Genomic DNA, 20221 nt, shown 5'->3' with positions numbered 1-20221 from the left:
CCATGATTTATTTCATGCTGTATGAAATACTAAGCTGGCTTCAGCTCTGACTTGCATTCTCATTAACCTGGAGTAATTTGTTTGACTGCAATGGAATTACTAAGGAGTTCCATAGAGTTTTAAAATCAACTGAAGAGTCTACTGTAAGCATATTGCAATGTAAAAAGGAAGGCAAAGGGAAGTGCTACATTCACCTTTGAGGACCTTTACCTGACTTTAGTATATCTAAGCAGAACGTTCTATTTCTACTTGGCTTCTTTAATTTCAAATAGAATTCAGTAGCAGTAATTAGTACATTTTAATTACACACTGAAGTATCCTTGGAATCCAGAACAAATGACTTGCCAATACTGAGTTTAGTAGTACTGTATGTCACATTGCTGGTAAAAACATTTCTGCTGCTATATTGGAATCTCAGATCCACTGGTAGCATTTGACTGGAAGTGAAGTATTGAAGTCTTGAGCAGTAAATTCATCACTGTTCTTTTGTCTGAAATCAGAAGCACATGAATTTTCTTGTATTTATCTGACATAAGAGGAATATGACAAATAAGCAAATTTTATTGAAATTAAATTGTGGACTTGGATCTGGTTTGCATTTGACTGCTGCCTCAGCATAGCATTAGAGAGATTGCAATACTGTAACTCTTACCTTTCCCTTCAAATGTTCTGCCAAGCTCCTGACTCTGTAGACAAAAGAAATCATGAAAGAGATTAGTGCTTGTTGGCATTGATATTCTGTGGTCCATGCATTGAACATATTATGGAGAGTCTACCATAAACATCCCTAGATCTCTGTTTGGATACAACATTTAAAAATTGTATGTGTTCATTAGAATAAACTAGTTGCATAAGAGGGCAAGTGCACAGCTGCATCAGTTGTCATTAGCCAAACTGCTGGCAAGTTTTATCCAAAAAGGTCAACTCTACCTACTTTCCATGTTTTGAAGGGGCTGTGTTAAAAGACCATGTTCTGCTAGTGTTTCTAGTTTACTGTTTGCATATTTATTATTTTAGCAATTATTCTAAAGGAATACTTTATGAAACTGTACCCTCAATGCTTACCCTTAGGGCTAAGGATAGGTGCCAGCATTTTAAGATTAAGTGACTACAGGACAATTCTGTTTATCTCTGAAGCAAGGGTAACTAAACTCAGGATTGTTTTCTTCTTCATAAAGCAGAACTTTTAAGGTTATATTGATTGATTTTAATCAGTAAGCAAATAAAACAACACTGTACTTATGGTAATCAGTCTTATAATTCCTGAAGGAATTAGTAAAGGAAAGGGAAGTTTCAGTACAAGACAGAGCAATCCCAAAAATTATCTTCCAAATTATTAAAACACAAATCCCAAAATACAGTATTGCTGTGTAATGTCCCTTTTAGACAAGTGCACAGAAGACATGGGAAAAGCAGCAAACAATAATAGTGCAGTATAATCACATGAAGCTTGATTTATGCAAATCAGGAAGCTTGACCATGTAGATCATCCTTTCCCTCCCTGACTTGCACAATTTATACCAATGCAACTATTTACACCAATAAACTCTTGCCGCACATGAATTGGAGAAAGGATAGTTCAGGCTTCCAGTTGCAAGACAAAACCAGAACATTTCAAAGGATAAACCTACTTAAAGCCCAAAAGATCATTTTTAAGAGATGCCATGAAATAGTTTTCTAGCTGATTATCTGAGAAATGGGTATATTTTTTAAGCCTAAATATTTTCTGATATTTGCTTCTTCTGTGGCATAGCCCTTTTTTCCTGATTTAGGTTTTTCTTATGAACATTTTGTGACATAGTGATTTGTTTCAGGGCTTGGTGAATTAGGGACAAAAACTCAAGGGAAAATGATGTGAACACATCTTGGGAAAAGCAAACTGAAACTACTCTAAGTGCTAAATTGTAAAGATCTAATAATCATGCACACTAAAAATGTTCAGTTGCTGACTTTGGGCAACGGGATGCATGGCTGAGCAATAGGACAATTTGACAAGCCTGTTCATAGAGGGAATGTGAACAGTCACAGTAATTTGATAATCCACTTTAAACCCTTTTTTTGCATAAATCTCCTTTAAGCAACTCAGGATAGAAAAAGGGACTGTACTAACTCTTAGAGACAGTTGTGTTGAATTGGACTAAAAAACATTGTGGAAGTAATAACTCATTCTGTAATAAATCTTGCTGTATGTTTTACAGGGAAAAATCCCTCTGGTTTCTTGGGTTGTCATTCTGGCATCTTTAGACTGTATTACATGTACTTAAAAAAAGCTATGCAACAGCGTTGCCCTTTGTGAGCTGCAGTGAAGCATTTTTAAGCAGAAATGTGAATGCTCTCATTAAACTGGTCAATCACTGTTCTCTTAGGAATAGCAAATGTTTATTTTAAAAGGTCACAGGAAAAAAAAATTCAACACAGCTTCTGGGAGGCTTTGGAAGCACGCTGAGTGTGGGAGTTCATAGAGCTGTTGAACTGCAGGGCAATAGTTGGATTGAGAACAAGACGCAGCAACATGCTGTGGGCTTGTTTTGACTGTAAATGATTTGGAGTTTGAGGAGTATTCTTGTGTGCAAAATCTGTTCCTTAGCGACAGGGGAGTAGTGAGAAGCGAGTTGGTGAAATGCACATGAAGCGTTCTGAGTCAGGTCTAAGCTTTCTGCTTGGGGATGCAGTGGAGTGTCACAGCAGTGCTGGCAGTGGGTAGTCAGGACCTTAAGGATTTTCCTCCTACATCTGGCTCGGGATTCTTTGTGGCCCTGCACTAATGAGCTGAGTTAATCCTCTTGGGCAAAGAAGGCAGCACCAGGAGATCCTAATTATAGAGCTTGCCCAAGTCTGTTCTTCACTCAGCTGCCTAGGGCAGAGCAGCAGCCACGCAGGGTAACCTCCAGCATGGGAAAGAGGGAGAGCAACAAACTCAATTATGGCATTTCCTTTGCAAGTCTACAAGCCTATGTAGGTAGTCCTGTCAAAGTCTGGCACTTACAGCCTGCCACCTTCTTGGGAGGGACCCTGAGGTTCATTTGTACCTAACTTTTTTAGTGTACCGTAAAGACAGACATTTTTTGGAGTGAGATTTGTTTCTGAATCTTCATGCTTTACTTTTGCTGTCAGCACAGTGGAAGCTGATTGTCTATTTACCTAACAAAAACATTGGGATAACACTTTTGTCATGTATTTGAAGTGAAAGACTATACAGCAGTTTTTAATACATAACTTCTTTGACAAACCAGAGATAATGGAATTTAAATGATATGACTTAGATTTGTTGTAAAAATATTATCACACGGTAATTTTTAGTAGAGTTCTGCCAAGTTCTGTCCAGGTAAGGATCTTGGTTTGTAACTTTTTTTTTGTGTGTGTTTTAACCGTTGATTCCAAACCCTCACCCAACTCTACCTTTATATTTTTCTTTGCTTACATATTTTACATGAAGTTCATTAACATCAAGACACATGGTTGAGCTTGTCATGTGATTCTTATCTGAATTTATCATCCTAGTTTGTTGATTTCAATTGCATTGTAGTAATTTGATGACCACATTCAGCCCATCTGATTCAGAATCAGTCATTCAGTTTCATTTTGCACACCTGTTTTGACTCACAGGACAGGTGAGTCAAATACAAAATCATGTATTTGCATAAATTTTCTAGTAAAAAATACCAGAAGAGGATACATAAAGCAGAATGCTTGGATATTCCAACCAGATTAGTTTTTATTCTCTGCTGATTTGGTAGACATAAGCATTGAGTCTAAACACCTGACTATATTGTTTCACTATATTTTGATGTAGGACTTCCTTCCATTTCAGCATTATAGCTACATTTGTAATGACATCAAGGATATGAGAAATTTCTTTGTTATTTATCCTTTTTTTATAGTTGTTCCTTGACACAGAATCCTGCCTTTAATTTGTTTGACTGCAAATAAATTACAATTTCTCCTTTTTCAAAATTACATATACATGCCTGCAGCAAAACACAGTCTTCTGATATCCTGAACCTGTCCAGGGTGGAAACTGTCATGGCAGTGAAGTTTTTCCTCTGTTGCATATATCTCAGTTATTCTGCAAAACTGCTACTACTTTGGTAACAATTTTAAGTTAAGATCCACCAAGAATTATTCTTCCTTCAGCTCCATTCAGCAAATCTTCTGAAGTCCCTGTACGCAATACTTAGAATACTGTTTTTTATATATAGTGTGAGGAGTATATATGCCTCATAAATTAACAGGAATTGGAAGATTTAGAAGCTTCTTTTTGCAGAGCTCTGGAACACAGAAGTGGAAGATCATATTATAAATCTGTACAGCCTTGGGTTTCATGCTGAATACGTTGCAGAATGACAAAAACTTGGTAGCTTGTCCTCCACATATGATGGGGAGAGAGAGGAGTAATGGTAGAGTGGTGAATAACAAGGAAAAGAGGAGATTTGTTTTGGAGCCATTAAGAAATTGAGGAGATACATATTTTCTTATATTGCAAAACTTTAGTGATTCCCTCTTCCTTTCCCTCCCAAGGTTTTTTTTTCATCCAGATTTTCCAGTTGATTCCAATGGTAGCTGACATGGCAATCTCTCCTTTTGGAAGCCCTGGAATTTAGTTTATTGACTGTTGACTATTGTTTACTGCCTGCTGGGGAAGGAAGCAGTATTGATGATTACTGTAGTAGAAGGCATATTTTTCCTTTATTTCTACACTGTTGCATCAAATCTGATATGTTATAGAGGAAGAGTTCCATACAAGTATTATGATGTGTTATTTACAACCCCTCAGAACATTGTAGTCTTGTATAGATGCAGAGCAAATTTTTCTTCTAGCCATACAAAAAGTATCTGATAGTGGTATTAAATTTTAGATATAGAAATACAGAGACCATGCTGTGTGGCAGAGTGAGTTCATGAATGGTTGCCACTGGAACTAGTACTTCTGTCTGCTTTGTCCATTTTATTCCCCGTTTTAAGTAACCCAAGCAATTTATTTTCTGTATTTCAATTTCTCAATCTGCATAAAAGCAAGAGTAACTTACCTTTATGTGGACTAGGCTGTGTCAAGTGCTCAGAACCTCCCTCTGGCAAAACTGAGTGTATCTTCAGAATATTATTTATCAGCTCCAGCAGCTCTGCCTCAACACTGCATTTCTTTACAAAGGTATTAGTGCCAGGTGGTTAATCCTTTTTTGTTGTAGGTGTTTTCACTTTCCTAGCTCTGTTGCATTAAAAGCTGGCCCTCAAGCATCTCCCTAGATGAATTTGACAACACTGGAGGAATGACTTCACTCTGTTTAAAAGCTTCATTTTGTGTGATTACTGTTACGTTTGGGATTCGGCGGTGGGTTTTGATTTCATTTTTTTTTAATGTAACTCTTTGTTTTACAGATGAGGGCAGGAACGCAGTTGACCATGCAGGTGGTGCACATATTGTAGTAGACCATTTAAGGTCACTGTGCAGTAAAACTGATCCAGCCAGTGAGAAGCTCTTGACTGTCTTTTGTGGCATGCTGATGAACTATAGCAATGAGAATGGTAAACAACACCAAAAATTTGCTTTATGTCTACCAGGAGAGCAATCCCAACAAAAAAAAAAGATAAAAAGTCATTTCTAGGTTTACATTGTGGATACTTAACACTAAGTTATTCTGAAGAGAGATCAGGGACCTCAATTCACATACACAATTTTCTGTTTCAGTAAAATTATGTTCCCAAAAATACTAGATATATTCCTGACACAATTCCATATAACATAAATTGTATAAAGTTTTAAGATCAGCACCTGGAATTTACTTGTTTGTCTAAAAGCAAAGCGGATAGATATACATATACAGATATATACAGATATATATATAGATATATATATGTATACATATATACAGATATATACATATATACAGATATATATATATACAGATTTACAGAAGTTAATTGGAAGGCTATGTTAAGGCTTTTTGGAAGGCTTTTTCATTTAGTATCAAACAACATCATAAGACTAATTTGTTGCAGACATGCAGTGTTGTTAATTACTTAAGTGTATGTATGCTAAACCGTTAATAATTTTTCTCCATATGAAATGTATATAAAACCATGTGTTACGTTGTTCTAAGATAAATGGGGAATCATTTGTGGGTATGTTCAACACTGTTCTGTGTCTACAAATTATACGTTTATGTTCATTATCCTATTAATTTGAGCTAATTAGGGACTAGGACAAAAACACAAGAGAGTATGTTAAATGAGAAACCCTTGGCCACTGAGAGGAACACAATAGCACTCTACATTAGTTATACAAACTAGTACCTCACTTGCTTACACACACAAGTGGTTTAATGTGCCAAAGCATATTTACAGCATTCACACATTTTCAAGTTTTCAAAATGTGGAGAAAATTGGAATAAATCAGGAAGGCTACACAGAGGCTGTTCTCCTGACCTGCAATGACACAGATTACAAATACAGTTAGTAATTATATTGTTTTCTTCAATCATGCCTGTTTTCTGAACTGCAGTGTTTTGTCTTAGGAAGAAATATCTTCTTTATTAGTTACACCATTTCCTGAAAGATATCACTTGCTGAAACTCACTTTCCAATCCTGTATCCCCAGAACTTTTCTACATTTCAGGATGGTCTGTAGGCTTTATTGTGTACATTTTTAATCTGCTTTATCATCTCTTCTAGCATAGTTTCCATGTGTGTTTTCTGTGCCATCTCTCTGGAGATCTCAGCTCTTAGTGTTACTCATCCAGCTCCAAATATAACTGTTCTATGTGTCTCATCTCTTTCTCTTGTTCTTACATTGTATCTTTTTCTCCTCTTTTCTTTGGATTATGTAAGAATTCTTGTTTACAGTATTTTTTGCATCTCCTCTAAATACCAACTTTCTAGTTCCTTTGTTTCTTAGAGTTTCCAGGAACTTATTTTCTTGATCACATTGCATGAATGTCACATTTATTACATTTCATAGTGTTAACTCAGTACTTTCTTTGTTACAATATTTGGAGCAAATAGATAGTCTCACCTCTAAGCTACCAGAATCCTCTGTATTAATTAAGACTAATGAGCATACAGTATACTTGGTAGCTCAAGACAGACAAGTCCAAAAGCAATGTGTAGAGATACTGTTATCAGTTTTGCTTCAGTGACCAAGCTCCCAGCAGATCTTCTCTAGGAAAACTAATTATGAGATAAATCTCCCAAACAAGCAGCTTGTGAACAGCTTAACTGTTAGGAACATTGAATAAATGACTCATTCCATCTAGTAAGATAGCTTATTCTGATGCAATCAATAAAGCAGTTGTGTGGCTCAGTGACAGCCAGGAGGATTCACTAGCTGCTCTCCTCTCTGCTAAAGGACATCTTTCATCTCACACACACACTGTTCACAGGGGCCACTGAAGCAGTATCAGAAGTGAGAAATGCAGCAGTATTCCCAGCTATTGGATCTGGGTGCTCACCAGCCCCATGTTCTACTGTCACATCAGGGAGGAGTGCTGGGGGTTTACCAAAACTCTACCTTACCCCACATGCCTGGTGTTCTCCATGAGGAAGGATCCCTTTTGTAGGAAGCCAGCTCATGTTTGGCCCAGCATCCATGTGTATGGGTGTAAGATTTGTGTCCTCTAGTTCTCTTGTGAATTTGCTTCCTGTCTGGGGCAACCATTGAATTAAACCCCAAATAATATGCCAAATCAATATTTTTTAAAAAGTGATTTGGAGGACTAAATTTTTAGAAGAAAATTCAGTGAAAATACCTGTAGCATGTGAATGGAGAAACAGGTCATTGACCTGTCTTGCCAGTTTTGTTTTAAGAATCGTGAGTACAACTGAACCATAGTTGTGAGCTGATCTAAAAATATCACCTGTGGACCATGGTAAATTTTCAGGACAGCAGTCAATGTCAACTAGGAGCCTGAGACAACCACTTAATTCTGTGCATTGCAGCAGCGGGTGAATAATATTCTGACTAAGGTTCTTCTCTGACCTGTTAAACATCAAAACTGAGATTGCCCTGACAGTTAATTGTGCTCACAACTTAGTGAATACCATTTTTGGGATTTACTTACAAAGGTTTGATCCCAGTTACTTATGAAGAAGATAAAACACTGCATTGGTTTTGTTGAAGGATGAGCAGTATAGGATTGTAGCCAAGAGTCACAGATTTCTTTGTCCGTCGTTATGGAAACCAGTTGGACAAAAATAAAAGAAAAAATATTAGGTAAGGAGGAAGTGTTTCAGTCTTTGAAATAGCACTTCTGCCTTCTCATTTCATGTTTCTATAATCTTTTCCAGCTTGGCATGCTATATTAAAAAGTTACAGGTGGGGACTTGAAAGATTTCTTTAACTGCTCTTAATGACTTGCACTCTTTTAATTTGCACTAGCTAGCCAGATAAGGACCATTACATCACAGTTGGTTCTTAGTTGCATCTAATTATCTGTAAACACCCTAATATTTTCCAATCTTTAGCATTTTATGAGCAAAGGAGTATATAAATTGTTTTATTTGATTCTAAAGTTTATCATTCCCAGTCACCTAATTGCCCTCTTTTTACAATAGCTACTGCTTCATTATTAGTAACTATCAACTGCCTTATTTTTTTAACATGAGAGACTCATTTTTGAGTACTTCAAGGGATTTGTCACACATAAGTTTCACAAAAAAGGCAACTAAAGAGCAGCTACAAGTAAGATTTTCTTTTCCTAAACAGAGCAAATTAATGGAGCATTCTGGTATCTCATCCTGATTCTGGACACTCAGCTTGCAATTGTAACTCCAGTCATAACACTGTTGTCTAAGCTTTAAAACTAGGATTTCTTTTACAAGATTCTCGTGCCATCTGCTTGTGTTCAGGAATTATTTTTGCTTACTGTCTCTCAATTCTTTCTTTGCTTCTTTGGTATCTTATCATTTCATAAGTAACTACAATTGTTAAGGCAACAAACTCAAACTTTGGCATTTCTTGCAGTTCTTTTAAGCTTTAAAAATAAGTGTTGATATTTAATTGCATTGCTAGCAGTGAGAGGGCTTTTTTCTGATGGAAAACATCCCTTTGCCTTCAACCCAGGTTATCTTGACCCTCTTGTCATAATTGTATTTTACTACCCAAATTCAATCAGACACAAATAGCTCATCCCTGCTTTCAGTTATTAGCTTCTGTGTAGCCATTAATCTGCTTAAGAGCAAGAAGCAAAGCAGGCTTGGATAAAGAGGGGAAAACTAATAATGAATCTAATAAAACTAACAATCATATGCAAACACTCATGTAAAAGAGTTAGAAATATGAGTGGTTATTCTGCAGATCTCATAATCCTGTGAGCCAAGACTATTTGCAAGTTAATGGCATCAGTCTATAACATAACGAATTGTCTCTTGAGATCTCTAAAGCAAACCATGAAGGCTTTTTAAAGAAATGCAGAAGTTATGGAAGAACTAGGCCAATTGGCTTATCAGGTAGTCAAACTGGAGATCAGAAGTTAACTGGATACACTATGCATGGGTGAAAGTATACATACATTTATATATATGAGCATATATAAATTGATAAAAATAATTACGTTTATAGATTGCTACCTCATTTCATTTCATAGTAAACTTCAGTCTGTCAAGATTGTCTTTTCTTCAGTACCTTTGTAAAATGTGACATCCTGATGTTAAATCTTACAACTGCTGAGCCTCTCTTATTCTCACAAAACTCTTAGCAGCTGGAATGAATGTTGGGGTCTGACGTGCACTGTTGATCATCTGCAGAAGCTATGTAAATACACAAGAAATGAAAGGGAGATTTATGGCACCATTATTATGGTCTGACAGTAATATTTTAGTAATGCTTCCTCCTAAGACTTACCTTTGCTAATTTTCATGCTTGCCATGGTTTTTGTTTCATTTACATCACAGCTAGAGATGCCTAGCATGCTTTCAAGACCTAAATATACTTAAATGCAAAGTAACCTAATGTAAAAGCAGATAAAAAGTATGTTCCTTACCATAGTGAGATAATCAATACAATCACTTTTATGTTATGTCATGATTTAACATAACTGTGGGGATTGCAAGCAGGTTTCTCTAGGGTATGAAATTATGCCATCAATTTGTACAAAACTGCTTTTCCTTCAGCATTATAATCATAGTTACTGATGGGACACAAATGAGTTGTTTTCTGAAATTCGTTTCAAAATCATGAATTAGCCTAAATCAGCGTTCTTAACTAAAATGCCCCCAGTAAAGTTCTCAATTTGGGATATTCTCCTCAGATCTTACTCTTTGGAGTTTCCATGTGTGTCACCGAAGGACATGGAGCCATTGAAATTCAAGTTTTAGGTAGGTAATTCTTTGTGCTGGCGCATGTATTGATTGCCTTTTATCTACCTGTATATGCATCTGTACAGCATCACTGTCAGTGCTTTTCACCCCAAAAGAACATACAGGCATAGTGCAACATGTGATAGCAGTGTAAAATGTGGCTATAAGTCATAAATCCAGACGAGGCATTCAGTTTTTCATGCTTCCTGCTCGCTGTGCATAAAGTTCTGCTTAGGAAGTGGGTAGAAGTGCTGTTTCATCCTGAAACATGACGTTGCCTGGCATCATGGTTCTCTTTGTCCTGTGTCAGGCAACTGATTGTAGGATGGATGCATGTGTCCCCCAGATTTGTCTCCTGCTCTAGTAGGGCATTAGCACTTCCTGCAGTGAAAGGCTGAGATTCGCAGTTACTTCAAGTTACCCAGTCTGAAGTCTTTCCTAGGGCAGAGAGGGAGCTGCTGGCAATCCCTTCGGCTGAGACTGAAGCACTTAGATGTTTTGAATTTCTCTGAACTAAAAAGTGCTACATGTCTCCCTACCAGTGAGATGCCTAATAGTTTTCTCTTAAAATGCTTAATAGATTTTGCTAGAGAAAGAGCCTCCTGTTGGTGATAATGACAGATGTAAATGTCGGGTCCAGAATTTGTATGGCAAGCCCAGGCTTAAGTATAAACATAGCAAATAGCTGCTGGCAGCCTTTTATTTTCAAAGGTCTTGCTTCCTCTGCAGCTTTGTGACTCACAGGGTTCACCTGTCTTTGTCAAAGGAGAAAATTTATAAATTTTAAATTAACACTTACTGCTGTTAAGGCAATGTTTACCTTATTGACAATTCTTGTAATGCCATTCTTACCACTGTAGATAATTCCTGTACTCAGGTGCCATCCTTCTACACTGAGAAAATGAGACTGGTATGGAGTCTGGTATAATACCTGACTTTCGACCCCATGGAATTGTTCTTTCTTAATAATGGGGTTTTTTCCTTTTTTCTCACTTGGAAATTCTAGAGGTCCTTTAGTCAGTGCACTCTGTGCTCCCTGGAGCAACAATATATCTTTCTATTTGGCTCTTAAGGTTCCTGTTTCCTTTGAAAGATTATATGGTTTCCCTTTTTCAACTCATCTCCTCCTCCATGCTTTTTATATATTTTGTATTAAGAAAGAGACAGCAGAAAAACAACCCTGCTCAAAATGGGGAATTTATGCTCCTGATGTTGGAATGAAGTTCATAGATTATCTCTTTATCCATTACAGTCGGATAAAGTGATTTTTAGAGTGACTAAAGGTATAGTCCAGTAACAAAGCAATTTCTTTCCACATAATTTTCTATGGCATTTGTGGTTTGTGTCTTTGTTCTCCCACTCTCTATGACAATCAGTTTTCCTTCAGAATTTCTAAGTGTTTGCAGGGGACAATCACAAACCAAGGACAAAAACAGATTATTTACCAGTAACTTGAGTTCTCCTACGCAATAATTTTCTCCATAGAACCATTCCATCTCCCCCTCTCTCCAGTTTTCCTATTGAGAAACAGATTTTTACAGTCAGTTTGGAATGAAGTAGGAGGGTGTAGTAGTGACTCACACATCTGCCAGAGGTAAAATGGCATTCAATGCATGCGCTAGTACAATTTGTACTTACCTGAAATTTGACAACTTCAACAGCTCTTTGGTGTCTGACATGGCGTTCTCATAAATTTCACTAAAGACCACGAATCTGTGGAAGAGGTAATCCCTCCCCCCAAAAAAGGAAATTCAGTTACTGGTAAGTAATACAGTTTTATTAAAGATGTCAAGCCATAAGGATTCCTGCTCATCCCCAATAACTGTAATAACCATGCCATTATACTTAGTATACCAAATACATAATTATTATCCAAGTATTTTATACTGAATACAAACGAGCTAAACATTCTGGAATCTTATCATAATTTTCATTGTATGAAAATTTCAAACACGCTTGGCAGAATTTTGAGGGCAAAGAGTTTTTCAAGAGCATGAGATTATACTGAATTTGCTAAACTTCAGATGCAATATATTTCTATCTCCCTGTAAAAATCTGCAAGTTTTTATGGCTCTGATGCCACAGATATAAGATCTCCAATTGATTTCAGTTGCCTGGAATGAATTCCTTAATAAGAAAACCACACCAAAAAAAAAAAAAAAAACTAAAAAAAAAAACCCACAAAAACCCCCCAGAATTCCCCTGTAGGCTTGACCCAAAGCTAAATTAAATAATTTAATTCTCTTGACTTCACTGGGCTTTGGATCCTTGTCTTTTGAGTCTGTAACATTTAAACATTGTTGAACTGCTTTAGAAACAGAGGAAAAAAGATGCTTAGGAAAATTACTAAAAAACATCTGGGTGTTTATGTCTGCTTCATTCTATTCAACTGTGAAACAATGTTTTTCTTCTTTGCTATGTTATAGGTAAAATGTGTAAGAGGAAATACTGTTATTTATAATCTTTTAAACCAATCATGTTTCTGCCTAACCATCAAAGCATCTTTCTATTTGCAGACACCTAGGAGCAATACTTTTCTTACTTGTAAATACTATAAACTTTCATCCTATGCAAGAAATTATCAGAATGACTTCTAAGGACTTTTCTTAAACCTTCCATTTTTTGTCTTTATTAAACTTCCTTTTTTCTCAAGCTCCTCATAATCTGCATTGTGACTTCCTGTGTTTATAAAACTTTACATGTTTATTTCAGTGCCAGTTTATATTCATACTAATTTTAATTTTCCAGTTTTGATCTTAAATTTAAAAAAAAAGAATATACAGAAAAAGCTCTTAGATAAATCATTATTTCACTGTCATGGTTCAGGCTGATTTCAGTCAGCTAGTATCAGTGAGATAGTATCAGACTCAAACCTGACATGTAGTAGGAACTTGATAACCACAAAATTGTCAGTAGCTGCATAATTCACTGTACCTTATGACCAGATCAGGAGGGAATATTTCTGGGAATACACTCCATTGCCAGGGACAAGGAGAATTATGAGTCCATATCTCAAATCTGGACCAAATCCTAATGTTGAAGAGTAGAGGAGACAAGACATTTTAATGCTGCTTAGCCTAGAAGTTGCTTTGTGTGAAAAATGCTTTTTTGGTTAAAAAGAACAGTACTATGAAGAGAAATGCTAACTCACTGTTGTACTTTCTTTTTATGTAGATACGTTGCAGTCACAGCTCATCAATATGGGTGTTATCCCTACGTTAGTGAAATTGTTGGGTATTCATTGCCAAAATGCAGCTCTGACAGAAATGTGCCTTGTTGCATTTGGCAATTTAGCAGAACTCGGTAAGTCCACAATACTAATCTCAAATTTACATCCACTTTTCATAACATTAAGTCTTAGTTAAATACTAACAAAAGCTCATTTGAGTCTTTTTGGTACATTCAACAATAATAGACAAGAAAGTTTTGCTTATTTTCTCTAGAATAATTAGTTGTCTCTTTTTTTCCCCCCTTCAGTAACTGAAATTTATTTGGGTACTTAATACAGCCTTATGTTTTATGTTAATGTGCTTCAGTGCAACTAAGCACATTTTAAATCATCTAAACAGTATTTCCATAGTGCTGCTACTTACTGTGAATTATTTATTATTAATATAAATATTGTATTCTGGTGTAGCTCCACAAAATTTTATCAGGATTAAATTTGGCTCATGAAAATCTCTGAATGAAACTGAGACAGGCACAGTTCATTAATCTGCATATACAGTATTATTTTAGGTGTAGAATTTTAACATTCTTGTCTAAATATCTCCATGTATAAATCATGAGTAGATGTTAATTTTAGTTACAACTTCATTTTAGTTACAACTTCATTTAAATTGAGGTTTGTGGCCCTGCTTTGATCAGTGTCTTTGCAAGGGGATCAGTTTTCATTGGAATTGGACCAACTGTAAATCAACAGGTTGTTATGGACTGTGTTTTAATAACATTTGTGGTTTATGTTGCTGTTCTTTTGCTGACCTGTTTGATGAAATCCCAGTCCTATGAGTTGGGGTTTTTTTGCACTAGAGTAAATAATACATAGCACTTACGATATCATCTTGTATTTTTAAGAACATTCAGCTGTTCAAAATAGGAAAAATATATCTCAGAGTCTGTAGTATTTGGTGACCTGCATTCCTAGATTTCAAGGCCAGAGAAAGTATCATGTTATCTAGTTTAGTCTGATCATACACATAATACATTTATTTACAGCAGACAAGTCTTCTTAACAAATCAACAGCAGAAAGAACTATCAAGGTAGCACTAAAAAAATTAACAGAGCAGAGGTCTTCAAGATGGGCACTGTGTATTGTCTACCCAGCAGAAAGTATGTCATACACTGAAAGTTCTAGTGCCTAAATGCAACCAAAACCATAATGATATTAAATCTAATAAATGGTAGCCTCACTGAGAATTTCCTTTCCCTCCTTGGAAAGATCCAGGTCTGTCTTGTTGAGTAATGAGAACTGTGGGAAAGAAACTTAATAGCAGCTGCTTCCCTTCCAGTTTGTATACACTGGAAAGGTGCTTGTTCTTTAAGACTGGCACAAAATTAATTTCCTTTCTAATACTTCAATCTCCCTTAAGCAATAGCTTGGTCAATCACATTGTAACTGTATTTTTTTTTTTTGCCTTGTAATTTTAGGGAATTTTTTTGTGAGGTTGTCATTTTTCATTACTTAGGAGACAACAGCATTGCACAGATCCCTTGAAAAGCATTACATGACTCTTATTCTGTGTCAAAGCAGGGCACAAACCAGTGATGGATCTGCTAAAATACTGGAAAGGTCAAAAATCCACATAGAATATGCTATGCAACCATGCATAGGGAGAGAAAACAAAAATTATATGGGCCCAACAGTGTCTAGGACTGCAGTTCATGCTTTTCCCGAGTCCCTGGGGTCAATTCTACAGTACAGTAATCCCTAACCATCCGTCAGAGCAATAGCAAAGGTGCTGGAAGGTTTTCTAACTACAGATGGCCCTCAGGAGGTGGCAACTGGAGAACCAGAACACCAGCCCTACCACCTGCATCCCTGTAATACTGCCAGTGAGGAGGAATATCATACAGGCAATGGAATAAGAGATGCTTTTGTTGAATGTACATTTGAAGATCTGCTGGCTAATCTGGTAGGAATCTCGCCCATCTGTAAAGCTGCTTTATGCTATGTATGTGCAGTATGAGATGGCCCAGCAACAGCCACACACAGATTTCAAAAGAAACATCACCATCATGAAATCATGTCAATATTAAAGCATTCAGTGCAAATCTTCATCTCTCCCATAGAAAATGCAGTATATAACCTGCTCTTCTTTCTGTTAAGATGAGGGCAATACCATACCCAACAGCCTTGATCATATATTTGTATGTTTTTAACAGCCTTAACTATAATTAATTGAGGTCAGCGTATTTGAAGTGTTAGACATTTATCTTTTCATTTTGTGACAAGCATGAGTGTATTGCTCTTGTCTGTGAAGAGCAGTTAGTCATCTTACTGAATAAGCCTGGTAACAAAGGCTTGTTAACTAAAAAGTTCTACCTTTTGATGTAGTTTGTTTACTTTATACTGAATTTTTCCTTTTGCTTCACAGAGTCAAGTAAGGAGCAGTTTGCCTACACAAACGTTGCTGAAGAGCTTGTGAAACTGTTCAAGAAGCAAATAGAGCATGATAAAAAAGAGATGATTTTTGAAGTTTTGGCCCCCCTGGCAGAAAATGGTGAGATTTTTTTTCTTACTCTGTCTTTTATTCATTCTCTTATGTGTATTCTGTATTTCAGTATATCGATGTCTTTTTCAGGGACTAAATGCAGAGTAAAGCATTGTATCATTCACAAGCCACCATAGCTGATCCTTGCGATTGTAGTTTCATGCAAAGTGAATGGGTCTTAATTGTTGAGTATGTGACAGGAGCCAGCAAATTGGAGATGCTAATTCCATCACTGATTCACTCTGTGTACGGTTATGTTATATTTTATTGCGCCATGCCCACAGTGGGAGTATCAAAAGCTGTTTTTTAGAGGGCTTCCCAACATTTGTCTGCAAACACTGGCTCAAGTCTTCATAGACCATTGGAGCAGCAGGACATCGTTTCCTGGAATCGTGGAGCCACTGGCAGTTCCATTTCCTATGGACATCATTTTTGCTAGGAGCCTGTCAATTGCAGAGCTAAGGGCTGGACACTCTCCCCTTCCTGTTCATTTAGAGATCATATAAATTTAATTTGGGTGTTTGGTGGCATATCTTACGGGAGCCCCAGGCAGCGCCTTGCAGTTTGACTCACTGCTCAAGCCAGAGCAGGAAATGATGTGCACCTGATCACCCCTGCAGGATGTTCCTCCCAAAGGAACAAAGGATCAGACCAAGGTGGCTTGTACAATCTATCATGCCCTTAATGGAAATAAAGAAGTATCAAGGTGGAGCTGGACTGATGTGGGAAGCAATTCTGTGTATGGAAGACATCACAGTATTTGATGGCTCTCTAACCTTGTTTTAACCACCTCAGCATTAAAGCTTGTTTTAATTGAATAAATTGTTAAATAGAGCTGCAAACTCACATTTATGTTTCATTCTATTCTGTTGTGCATAAACACTCTTGTGTGTCTGTTTTACATAGTATAAGTCAGGATAAACTTTCACTTCAATTTAAAAAGTCATTTTGACTTTATTTTAAGTGGCATGGAAAATCAATTCCTTTTTTCAGTTCTAAAAACGCACATTTTTTCCAAAAGATATTAATTTATTGTATAATAACTAGCAAGTTGCTCTAAGATAGCTCCATCCTCAGAAACTGACATGGAATAGGGTAGAACTTTCTGTCTATTTGACATATGTCAGTTCAAATGTGTAATTTTTCTTAGGGTATGTTTTTTAGTAGCAATAAGGTTTGAGAAATTCACTGCTGTTGACCCTAATTCAGGTGCTTCCATGTTGAGAGCTAATCAGAAGAACATTTCCACTGTAGATTCAAGACATATTAAATGAATTCACTTTGCTAGTACTGTTTAGGTGCTTTTGATTGTAGATAATTAGCAATAGGTCAGAAGGGAAAAACATCTAAATGAAGTATTTGCAGAGCCTGGATTTTGGTGATTAGGATGTTTTAAGCTTTTTTTGTAATTTATTTGTTGATTAGCATGCTGGTGTAGCAATTTCAATTTCAAATCACAGAACATCTGCAACCTAGTATTCTGTAGCTAAGGGAATTCTCTGTTTTTTAAAGCACCTCAGCGCAAAAATGCCTATTTAAAAAAAAATCCCAACTGGAGATTTTGCGTTTCCTTACAAAGTTCATGAGAAGGTCAGCCGCTCTTAGTGGAACAATGAATTTCACTCAGGCAAAAAGCCTAGTGACACCAGGAAACTGGGAGTCAGACACATCCTTCACCAGAGGTAGAACACACTTCCTCTCCCAACTCTGGCTTGTAAACTATATGAAAAAAATGTTTCCAAAGCTCTGGCCTTTACAAATATTTTAACTTGGGTTAAACATCTTTTAATTAAAATACCATGTCAGGTAGAAAACGGAGAGAAATCAGTTTCTTCTGCACAGTCCTGCAGAGATCTGTGACTGTTTTTCAAAACCAGCATGCAAAACCTCCCAGGATCACTTTCATGTATGAAAAGACATAACACAGTATCATAAGGCCTGCCATTCCCTCTTAACAGAAAGGGAGTTTAGGCATGTAAAGGAGACTCCTAGGGAAATACCTGTTAAATACTTCATTATTTTAGAAACAAGAGAAAAAAAATATTGTTCCCAGATTCTATGTCACCTGAAATAAATATTACCTTCTTGAGCCTTGTTCCAAGTAAAAACTAAGAAATTAGTTTGCCTCATCAGTTTCCAGAACAAAGTTCTCTGCCAACCCAGCCTTTGGATTTGGCCTTTCTTCACTCCTCCTGCAGCCCTTTCAACTAATGGCAGATATATTGTTTGTCTTTGGAAAGCATGAACACAGCACAGTCCATATGAGTCTGCCATGCCACCACTGAGGTGTCAGAAGTGTGCTGTAGAGAAATATCCTCATTTTTAAGAAGTGAAGACCTCCATGCACCTCCAGCTTATGACTATGCTCCAAAGGCAGTCCAGAGCCAGGGACAGCTTGTTAGATTAATAACAGAAGTTGGCTCTAAGAATTTCAAATAAAGATGTTGCAGTTTTATGTACACAAGTTGTCTGTGAAACCAGTGACATCACTATTTCTCACAGTCTGTCCTGCATGTATGATAGATGTATTTATAATCCAGATTCTGACTCTATTATCCATGCTGTTTTCCAGATGTCATTAAACTGCAGCTGGTTGAAGCAGGCTTGGTGGAGTGCTTACTTGAGATCGTCCAGAAGACTGTGGACAGTGACAAAGAGGATGATATTGCAGAGCTTAAAACAGCTTCTGATCTTATGGTTTTGTTACTGCTTGGAGGTGAGTATGGGCTGTCACCATGCTCTGCAAAGCAGCAGCAGGTACTTGTAATGCTGTTTGGCTGCTGAATTTCACTACTTATTAATTTTCTAAATAACCTAGAGGACTTGCTACCCACCAGGCAAACATTTAACAGGTCAGATTTTTTCCCTTATTGCAGGACTGGATTAATTGTGGTGGAACCAGCAGAGCTTCACAAATATAAAGAGAAGTTTCCCTAACAAACACTTTGGCTTGCTAACTCTGTTCTTTTTACCCCAGATGAATCCATGCAAAAGTTATTTGAAGGAGGAAAAGGCAGTGTGTTCCAAAGAGTACTTTCATGGATTCCTTCCAACAGTCATCAGCTACAGCTTGCAGGAGCACTGGCTATTGCAAATTTTGCCAGAAATGGTAAGAACATGCCATAATAGCTTATGTAAATTTATGTGTTTCCCTCTGTTATGCTCTGTCTGTACAGCTACAAACAAGAACTGTGTGGCAGTAAAGCTGCTGTTGAGTTACACAGCAACATTAGTAGTTTCAAACTTTACAATCCTCAAAAGTATTAAGACTACTTTAAAAATACTGTTTTGCATTTGTAGAGAGGTACAGGGGATGTCTGTCTTCCTCAGTATTTCTTCTGTCACTCTTTTACGTTTGTCATGAGCACTGCAACTTCCACAGGTGATGGTGGTCAAATTCTCAACAATGAAATCTAGAAAGAAGCAAGGAAATAACTCTTCTATTCATAAGAAGCTATTGTAAAAATCTTAGTAATAATCTTCCCTTAACAAGTGACTTGTTACATCTTGCACAGATGGAAACTGCATCCATATGGTGGATAATGGCATAGTTCAAAAGCTGATGGATCTGCTAGACAGACATGTGGAGGATGGAAATGTAACTGTGCAGCATGCTGCACTGAGTGCTCTAAGAAACCTGGCTATTCCTGGTAAGCCTCTCTTTGCATTGCTAACTACCCAAAGGTGAAATTCTGTTCTCCCACTGTACCCCCCAGGAAATGTGGGTGGGAGAACTGACTGACAGTCCTAGAGGCAGGTCAGACTGCTGCTTATCGTTCTGGCCCATCACTGCTTTTGTGTCTGTTGCACAGCAGTTGTGACAAGCAGTTCTGAATACATCACAGGTCTAGTGACTATCACTTGCCACTTTGATCCCACAGTATCCCCCCAAGGAAAGGGCAGCTTTGTAATTGGCAAGGAGCTGAGGAGGCCTTGAACATGATTTCTTAACCTTTTTTATCCCAAGCACCGCATATTTATTTTTCTTTTTGTTTGCTTCATTTGCGATCTGCCTCACAGCTGAAGGTCCCCACCACAGAACACTGCCCACTTTGTTGAAACGCTGCATCTTAGTTAAGACTTTGAAAATTGCCAAATTAGAGCTGGGGGTAGACTGTCAGAATAGCCAGCCTATTGCAATTAGTTACTGTTTGTCAGCAGTAAACTGAATGCTAATTTTGTCATTTGTAATAACTTAATTTGTATGAGTTTTGATTAC

The 20221-nt window shown here is 37.0% G+C and overlaps 1 protein-coding gene and 1 long non-coding RNA gene across 8 annotated transcripts in view; one reads left to right on the top strand and one right to left on the bottom strand.

Annotated features, from left to right (window-relative positions):
- RAP1GDS1 (Rap1 GTPase-GDP dissociation stimulator 1) overlaps window positions 1–20221 on the top strand; it is an 88323-nt gene that overhangs the window by 56694 nt on the left and 11408 nt on the right. For 4 of the 6 annotated variants that reach the window (XM_085057966.1, XM_085057965.1, XM_085057968.1 and 1 more), the window contains 6 exons: window positions 5377–5523; window positions 13465–13593; window positions 15886–16011; window positions 18575–18718; window positions 18980–19111; window positions 19518–19652. In XM_085057966.1, coding sequence (XP_084914092.1) covers window positions 5377–5523; window positions 13465–13593; window positions 15886–16011; window positions 18575–18718; window positions 18980–19111; window positions 19518–19652 — 813 coding nt within the window. The remainder of the gene's footprint in view (window positions 1–5376; window positions 5524–13464; window positions 13594–15885; window positions 16012–18574; window positions 18719–18979; window positions 19112–19517; window positions 19653–20221) is intronic. The other 2 variants (XM_085057967.1, XM_085057970.1) reach the window with 1 other exon arrangement.
- LOC146437919 (uncharacterized) overlaps window positions 1–20221 on the bottom strand; it is a 76970-nt gene that overhangs the window by 56124 nt on the left and 625 nt on the right. Inside the window, exons 2-5 of one of the 2 annotated variants that reach the window (XR_014851591.1) lie at window positions 13225–13320; window positions 11736–12021; window positions 8055–9741; window positions 653–686 (exon numbers count right to left, since the gene is read on the bottom strand). This is a non-coding gene — a long non-coding RNA (uncharacterized LOC146437919). Of the gene's footprint in view, window positions 1–652; window positions 687–8054; window positions 9742–11735; window positions 12312–13224; window positions 13321–20221 lie in introns of those variants that run through there. The other variant, XR_014851592.1, reaches the window with a different exon arrangement.

Source organism: Lichenostomus cassidix, chromosome 4 (genome assembly GCF_008360975.1).
Source record: "Lichenostomus cassidix isolate B80296 chromosome 4, HeHo_3.0, whole genome shotgun sequence".
In the NCBI taxonomy this organism is placed as follows: domain Eukaryota; kingdom Metazoa; phylum Chordata; class Aves; order Passeriformes; family Meliphagidae; genus Lichenostomus; species Lichenostomus cassidix.
Note: the sequence above shows the minus strand (reverse complement) of the source record. Positions and strands in the feature narration are given on the sequence as shown.